At 37.3% G+C, this 8,914-nt stretch overlaps 1 protein-coding gene across 1 annotated transcript in view; it reads left to right on the top strand.

Moving 5' to 3' along the window:
* The first annotated feature begins 318 nt into the window (after positions 1 to 318).
* Dpp10 (dipeptidyl peptidase like 10) overlaps positions 319 to 8,914 on the top strand; it is a 1,579,922-nt gene continuing 1,571,326 nt past the window's right edge. The window contains exon 1 of the mRNA XM_008834545.2: positions 319 to 614. Within this exon, the coding sequence (XP_008832767.1) occupies positions 555 to 614 (60 nt within the window). The 5' untranslated portion in view covers positions 319 to 554. The remainder of the gene's footprint in view (positions 615 to 8,914) is intronic.

Below are 8,914 nucleotides of genomic sequence, written 5' to 3'. Positions count from 1 at the left end.
AACAAGTCATCCCCAGCATTTACTGTGTTTTAATTGTAGGAAGAAATAAGATTTAATGCTAAAGTGATAATGCATTATTGTAAAAATGAGAGAGAGAATTTTTGGACTTTAAAAAAGTACAGTCTGAATAGAACAGGTTTGTGGAGAGAGTGCCCCTTTAAACTGTAGGACTGCAATTGATCTCTGTATATTTCTTGGTATTCATCCCTTTGAAAGGAGCCTGAGAGCCAAGATCATTGGCTGCATTGTAGATCTGTCACAACTCAGTACTGAAAAGATACAGAACAAGTGAATTTGAACAGTTGGCTTTCTATCCTGTATCGCCAAGAGCTCTGAGAATGATGAACCAAGTAAATGCTTTATTTAGGGCTAAGTGAGCTGCAGATCCCTCCAGCCTGACAGCGTTTCAGCCTGCAGAGTAAGACAGCAGCAGCAACAGAAGCAGCAGGAGCAGCAGCAACAGCAGCAGCCCCCTGCTGAAGTCCAGCAGAGACCTGATCTCTTGTTCTTCTCGGAAGTCAGCTGTGGATGTGCACTGTCCAGGGTCCTGAACTATGAACCAAACAGCCAGCGTGTCGCATCACATCAAGTGTCAGCCATCCAAAACCATCAAGGTAGGACCTGGTTTTTGTACTGTCCTTTGATTCTGCACAGGTGTCTTCAGGCGTGCAACACCCTCGTGGGCACGGTGCAGCAGGGCACTGCTAGTGGAGTTACCTGGTTGGTTTGAGTTTCATTTGAAGGCTGCAAAGACTTTGGTGATGTTTTGTGTATGTGGACTGGAAACAGTAGTTTTCCATAGAACCTTTTTTATCCTGATGACTGGCTTTTTATTTTTTGACCGAAAATCTATCTATGGCATGTTTCAGGAATAAACTTTAGAAAAATTTCTAGAAGAGTTTCTATCCATGTCTGTTTTCTTCATGGAACGTGTGAGGAATTTGTGAACTGGTTGAAACAGAAAACATTACATTGAATATAAATGTGGGCAAAGCATCTTATATTCATGTGCATTTTAGAGTTCTTTTCTGCCCAGGGAAAAGTGAATTCCTTATTGTAAGTATTGAGCTGGTGGATATACTAAGTCACTTTAGCCTGTAAAGGGCTATATGGGGAAAAATTCCTGACCGTGTTCACAGATATATGTTACGATGTGAGATGTGACTCAGAACCAGTGAAAGGACTGGACCCACTGTCTAACTCAGTGCTTATACCAAGTTTGAGATTTTTTTTGAAAATATGTGGATGAATGTGAATTGGAAGCTCAGACTTTTGTTTTCTTTTCCGGTTCAAAGTGATGTTTGTATCACTCTCACTCAGACTTGGGATGATTCTGTTTTCAGTCAGGGATTGGCTAGGTCTTGCTGCTTATCTCCTGGATTAATGTCTGTGTGATTACTTAGTATTTTCAGTCAAAGTGATGGGCTCCCCTCAAACTTTTGTAATGACAACTGATAATCTTATGAGTCATTCTCAGTAGTTTCCACCTATCATTCTAACATTGTGCTTATTTTTACTAAGAGTCTGGAATCCAAGAAGCCTAGTATTTTATGATTTACAGATTTGGGGGGAGTATATCTCTGGCCTTTGACAAACTACATTAATGGTAATTACAAATGTAGTACAATTTTCAGTAATATCACTTTCTGATGAAGTTTCCTGCCCTGTTTCAGAGTCTTTCAGCAATAAGTAGGCTATGAACTGCACATTTTACTCTATTTATCTTCATTTATGTTTTAAAGACGCTGAGGTCTCCAGGATACATTCAGCAATGTAAAATTAGACTCATAATATATAAACAGAGGGAGTTAACTGAAACCATGGAGAGTCCAAATCCAGATAATTTACACACACTTAATGGCTAAGGCATAATCCTTTTCTTCAGCGTTGGGTTTTCTGTACTGTGTCCAAGTTTAGAAACGAAATGTTGAGATTTAGGATTTCAATTGTTCTCTGCATATAAGAGCCCTACATTTGTCAATTATATAAGCATACCACTAATGAACAATGCCAAGAAGTGAAATAGATGCCATTTGGAATTGTGATATATAAAGTCTAGTAGGAAATATGTGTTGGAGTCTGAAGTAGAATAGAATTACAAGCTATCTACCTTTGTCTGGAAAACATAAAATAACCAATGGCTTTCTGTTTAAGACTTTGTGGTCACAGGAATCAAACAATTAATTTGTTTTTTTTTCTTTAGTGGGTAGGTACAAATGAATTCTACTTTTTGGGACTCAACAGTCCCTGTACTTATTAATTCTCTGGCACTGAATGCTCTTTGACAAACTGTGAAGCAGAAAAGATTGTTTGTAGAATAAGAGTTTTTCTTCATCTTGCTGATCTTGCAGATGTTGGGTTTTTATACCCACTGCAGCCATTGAATCGAAATGAAAAGTATCATAAAAACTGGATGACCCACTACTTAGCAATGTGTTATATTAATGGCTTAATGAAAGAATCTTGCATCAGGGCTCTGGGTGATTTGGTTAATTATAAAAGTTAAGTTATTTTCTCTACCAACCCCCATATTGCTCTGGGGAGCAAAAGATGCTGGTGAGGTTCATAAAGTAGACAGAGTTGCCAGCACTGAACTATTAAGGGAGAAATTACTTGAGTATTTTCCAATTTGCAACCATAAAAAGGGATAAGTGGGAAAGCTCTCTTACTTCGAATTATGTCCTCAATTATGAAACATTTATGGCTTTTGGAATTTATACTAAAAATGGCTGTCTATATTTAGGTAATGCATTAGCCTGTGAGCAAAATGCAATAACAACCTAAAGGGAAAAAAAACCCTAAGATTGAGAGAGGTTTGGAAAGCGATGGTGCACTGGAATTTAAAAGGCACTGTGAACTTTTGGAATCTTGGTTTCAGCCATTGTTCACAGATAATTTCTCCCTCCCTGCTGGAGTTATTGTCTGATGATTTAAAATAAACTCCCCTTGTGGAGTTGTATTGGCCTGAAGATAATAATAACCCAATTTAGGACTTTGGAAATATTCAGATACTGAATAACTTTCATATTGCTCTACTTTCAAATGACATTCTAAACCCTGAAGGAACTATTCCAACATCACTCAGTGTAAGAAACCTGTAGGGAATCCCTTTCTTTTGTCACTGTAGCAAACGATGCTTTCCCTTTGTCTGACTGTAACTACTGTTAAAAAGAATGCAGCAAGAAAGGGAAAAATGAGTTGCATTAGCTGAAAACAGAAGAAAAATCCAAAAATCCAAAAAAGGATTTGTTTGACTGAACTGTGTGTGTGTGTGTGTGTGTGTGTGTGTGTGTGCATGTTTTCCCCCACTTGAAGTACTAAATTGGTGAAATCTGCTGAGCACTGAGTTAAGCAGCTGCTGCCAGTGCAAGCTATTTGTGGTCAGACAATGAAAGAACTCCAGAAGGGAGGGACGGGGAAGAGCCAAAATGGAAGAAAGTGGACCACATTGTTTGGGTTGTTTGACATCTGCTTTGTCCATCTCAAGTAGCATTTTCTTTTATTTGTTTCTATGTGTATACGTATATGTATGTGTCTGTAGCAGGTATGTGCATTTGTGTTCTAGTGCCTGCAGAAAGCAGAAGAAGGGGTCAGATCTTCTGATACTGGAATTCCAGGTGGTTGTGAGCTGCCCAGTGTAAGTGGTAGGAACTGAACTTTGGTCTACTGCAAGGGCAGCAAGCGTTCTTAGTCTCTGAGCCATCTCTCCAGCCCCATTGATCCATCTTTGACATAATTTTTTCTGATGTCCTTTGGTCTGTTTGTTCCTATATTAAAAACTGGCAAGAGAGGACCAAGCAGAGGAAGTGAAACAAGGTACAAAGTGTGTTATGTGTTATCAGATCACCTTGGAGAGGATGCTGAGAGGAATGCACTCAAAACCCCCTCGCTCACCACAGAGAATGAAAAAGTCACTGACACATTTCTGAAATGATTATAAAATTTATTGTCAAGGTAGGAGCAGCAAAGATTAAAAGAAAAACACCAAAAAGTATTTTCTGCTCATGTATATAGTGGAAAGAGTCAGGGAATATTTGGGAATATGAAATACACATCCAATCTTGGCGGTATTATGAACTTGGTTTCTGAAAAATTACATCTTGGTTTTGTCGTCACTGTCTTGGCTTTTCATGGTTATCTTGAAAGTAAATTGAAGCTCCCAGCCAAGTCTTAAGTTCACTTAGAAATATTTCTAGTGAGACTGAAAATTTAAATTTTTCTTTATTTTTCCTAAAGGGGAAAGCCAGTTGAACACAAGCATTCCCTTTCTCTCTCTCTTTTCAAAAATGACTTATATTCACTCTCTTTAAAAATGTCTCATATACATATATATGTGTGTGTGTGTGTGTGTGTGTGTGTGTGTGTGTGTGTGTGTGTATCATATATGTTTGTGAGCCCTCAGTTGCAAAAAGAGGTATCAGATACCCAGGAGCTAGAGTTACAGGCACTTGTGAGCTTCCAATATGAGTGCTGTGAAATAAACTCAGGTCCTCTGGAGGAACAGTATTTTCTTAACCAGTAAGCGATCTCTCCACTCTAAAGTGTTCTTAACCATGCAGATATACCTTTTATGTCTTTAACATTTTAACATAAGCCTGAAAATCATGTGTGCCTAAAGGAATTAGGATAAATATTACTTCATTCTTCAAATTTATGTTAAAATCATTATTATTTTGTGCACGCAGGAGCGTACAGACATATGTGTGCTATGGTACATGTGTGGAGATCAGAGGACAGCTTTGTGAAATAAATTCTCTCCTTCTACATTTATATGGGTTCTGTGGCTTGAACTTTAACCTCTGAATCATCCTATTGGTCCCTATAAAATAAGCATTTAATAATGTGATAATGACACTGATTGGCCTAGCCAGACTGGCTTAGACTAGTCAAAGCAGCATCTCACTGTTAGTTCCATCTTCTAATCTAGAGGATGGGCACACATCAAGTTTTAAATAGAACTTGAGCTAATATTGTAGTTTATTATTTAAAAAATGATAATGATATCTGTAAGAACTTGTAATGCAATAAGTAACAAAAACTCATTTATGTTGTCATAAAACACATGTATGAGCCACTCAAATTCATGATAATTTTAAATTATAAGGGCAAAAGCTGTTCATACAGTATCTATATATTTTATTCTGCCTTGGAGATTGTGAATTTTGGTGCCTAATCCCAAGGGATTTTGTCTTAAGGAAGTAGAAAAGAAACTTAAGTGTTACTTCAACACTGATGTAGACGCACAGAAGGCAGAGGAGCTGTCAGGGGAGATGCTACATGATGAAGATACGTGTGAACGCTACATCCTGGTCTGGGAAAGTACAGGGTTTCCTTTGCCTGTGGGAGAATGAGCTGTCCTCCCAAACAATATTACGTAGGAGGAAGCCAAAAGAGAAGGTTAACAAAAATGAGGGAAAAAGGATATTGTATACATACAAAAATTTTGTCTCAGAAATGGTCTGTGTCCTAACTCTGCTGATACGGTGTCTTCATAGGCTTAAGGCAAAATGAGTCTGTCTTAAGCGTGAAGAGGGTTACCAGTTAGAAAATCTGCTAATGACAAATTCGCAGTCATTTATATTTGGCATTTATAGTGAAGTATTTAAGCCTTAAATGGTTATAGTACAATTTTATTTCAAAGGGCAATAAATTCAACTGTTTTTTAAGGGAGAATTAAAGATTTTATTATTTTTCTCTTAGCAATAAAGGACACTTTTAATTGGCCACGTTTATATCTTTTCATTATAACTTTTCTTTGTAAAAAAATCTTCTTTTCTGTCATTTATAATGTTGGAGTGTCAGCTTCAACTTAAAGAATTATTGTCAGGCAGGATATTGTTGAAGTACATTTAAAGGTTTTAGAAAATATTGCATTTTCTCTTTGGAAGGTTAATGTGTTAATAATTAAGCACTATATTCATTTATTTTATGTATGTGTATGTGTATATGCCCACGTATATGAATGTGCAACACATGTGTGTATCTGTCTAGGCCAGCAGCTCCTCTGGAGCTGGAGTTACCATCACTGAGAAGACACTGTAGGTGTTCAAAGGAAATGTGAACTTACCTTGGAGACTCCTTAGAAACAAACCACTGGGCTCTTCCTACACCTACTGAACCCATTTTGAATCAACCAAATAATTCTGAGACACACTGAATTTTCTGAACCACTGACCTGAAGGACTACACAGTAAGATACACTTAGAGGCATATTTTACCTGTAATATCTTTCCATCTTTGGGTATCACAGAAGCATGACAACTTCAGAATGGTCCATAAAATCATTAAAAAACACAAGACCTGTGAGAACCAAGACCTCATCCTTCCCACAGGTGCTTTGATGCCAAACTTTCCACAGAGTAAACATTGAATACACACACACACACACACACACACATATATATATATATGTATGTATGTTGGTTATGGAAGAAATGTTGGAATTCTATCAGTTTTAGGAGGGGCAAATTTTGTTTTGTAAAACTTACTTGATAGTAACTGAAATTGGGAGCCTCAAACTATGTTTTAAATTTATAACATATCTCAGAGAAGTGTATTGACATTTTGTTTGCTATTTGATGGTTTCCTTCTTTAATCTTGCTTTGGGGCCACCTGGTAATCAATAAACACAACTACACACTTTGCAAACTTTGGTGATCCAGAGTCTACTAAGCAGAAACATATCGGGCAATAGTATCTCTTCTTTTTAAAAAAAGAGATATTTTAAATAACACATTACCTGTTTTTAGTTAGGATATGAAATAGTCGGTTTCATTATGACATTTCCATCCATATATATCATTATGCTCTGCTCATATTCATCTCCCTATGGACCTCCCCTGTTCCTCCTTTCCCACTGTCTCAGCAGTAACCTTCCTCCCCTGAAAGCAGCCCCTCTTGTGTTTTCATCATATCACACACATGACCTAGATTCCTAGCACCACACAAGAAAGCACACAAACATTTATTTATCTTCTCTCATTACTTTCTTGTGCTCTTCCTTTCCTTTAGACCTCCTTCTACTTCTATATCATATAAAATATATATCTATCTAGTATCCTATATAATCAATTTAATGTCATATATAACCTATGCATCTAATAATATGAATAATATGCATATATTCTAGATTCCACCTGTGAAAGTAAGGTTTCAACACTTTCTGAGTCCAGCTTATTTTGCTTAACATGGTGGTATCTATTTCTGTCCATTTCTGCACAAATGCTAATGTCCCTCTCTTTGCTGGCTTCATCTAAACTATGCCCCAACACCATTAATCAGGCATATGAGCATCATGGCCTCCCTCCTCTTCATGAAAACTCTTTGGTGCTGAGCTACTAGCATAAGCAGCAACATTACCCAGCAGGAGTGATGTTCATTGTCACTAACAAACCTGGCCTCCCAGGGGCAGACACACTGTGCGGTTTCATTAGCAGGACTAGATATCAGCTAGTTGATAAATCGTGAAGTAAATGCCATTTACATTTTTTTTAAATTTTATTCCTGTGTATCTGTGTGTCTATATGGAGGAATGTGCATGTTATTGCAGTTGCCCAAGGAGGTCAGTAAAGGGAGTCGGATCCTCTGGAGCTGGAGTTGCAGGCAGTTGTAAGTCACTTGACATGGGTGCTGGGAATCAAACTAGTGTCTTCTTCAAGAGCAGCAAGGACTCTTAACTGCTAAGCCAGCAGTATCTGTCCAGCCTTAGATTTATCTAAGAAATTTGTCCTAGCACTTTGATGTTTTTGTTTATTTGTTTTACAGTTTCCATGGCAACAAAAATAAACCATGTACAGGCAACTCTACTCTGTATAAATAGATTAGATGGTTTTTCCTTTGGAGGGACATCCTTATGTTGAGTTTTGTTATCCTGTACCACAATAAATCGCATGGCTTGGGGAAGATGACTAACCTGTTAAGGTTTTTCTTTCCACTAACATAAGGGCAATAAACTTAAATTATCCGCCCCCAAATGCTGTGTAAATGCTTTGTATTATAATTTGTTCTAGTAGCACTTTTTAAGGCATATGGCATTTTCATAGAGAAGTGTATAGTAAGAATCAATTTTTATGGCATAAAAGCTGAGAATTTTATTTGCAATTATTATTAACTATAATAATGCTAAAAACCTCCTTTTGAAGTCTGCAGGGAACTGAAAAGTATCTTCTTCTAATGTAGTAGCATTTGCAAGGTTTCATCATGGACTCATACCAAGATGGTAGAGGGCAGAGGGAACTGAATTTGAATATCATCTAAAGGACTGATTAATCTAATAAAAAGCTCAACTGGTCATTCCAGTGCCATCCAAAGAAATGTTAAATAACTGAATACGTTCATAGATTGAATGTATGATTCAGTTGAGGAGAGTTGCATAATGAGATGGACATGGTCTTCAGACTGTCTCTATGTCTCTGCACTTGCTGTTTCCTTTGCCTATTGCTGTTCCTCTGTCATGGTTTTCTTAGCTAATCCTCATTCTTTTTATTTTATTTATTTATTTTAATAATTTTTTAAATTTGTTCTTTGGAAATTCACATACATACAATTTATCTTGATCATATTCACTCCCTCCTAACTCCCCTCAAGCTCCCCCAACACATCTCCCTCCCAACTATATATCCTATTTTATTTATTTAGCCCACTGGGTTGAATTAGTGGTGCCTGTATGTGCATGAGTTGAGGTAATCTACTGGGGCATGGGCAACCTACCAGAGGCCAAACCCCCAAAGAAAAGTGATTCTCCTCCCCCAGCAGCCATGAACTGTCAGTAGCTCATTATCACTTTAAATCTTACAGGGAATTTTCTCATGGAGAATTCTGACTCCTTCATCAGAAACTTAAGCGCTCAAATAATCATCTATATTTTTGTATATTCTGTGCCACTGAATAACAATAGATCTCAATTATAATTATC

Source organism: Nannospalax galili, unplaced genomic scaffold (genome assembly GCF_000622305.1).
Source record: "Nannospalax galili isolate Female #2095 unplaced genomic scaffold, S.galili_v1.0 scaffold37, whole genome shotgun sequence".
NCBI lineage: Eukaryota > Metazoa > Chordata > Mammalia > Rodentia > Spalacidae > Nannospalax > Nannospalax galili.
The sequence above is the reverse complement of the archived record's forward strand: the minus strand, read 5'-3'. Positions and strand labels throughout refer to the sequence as shown.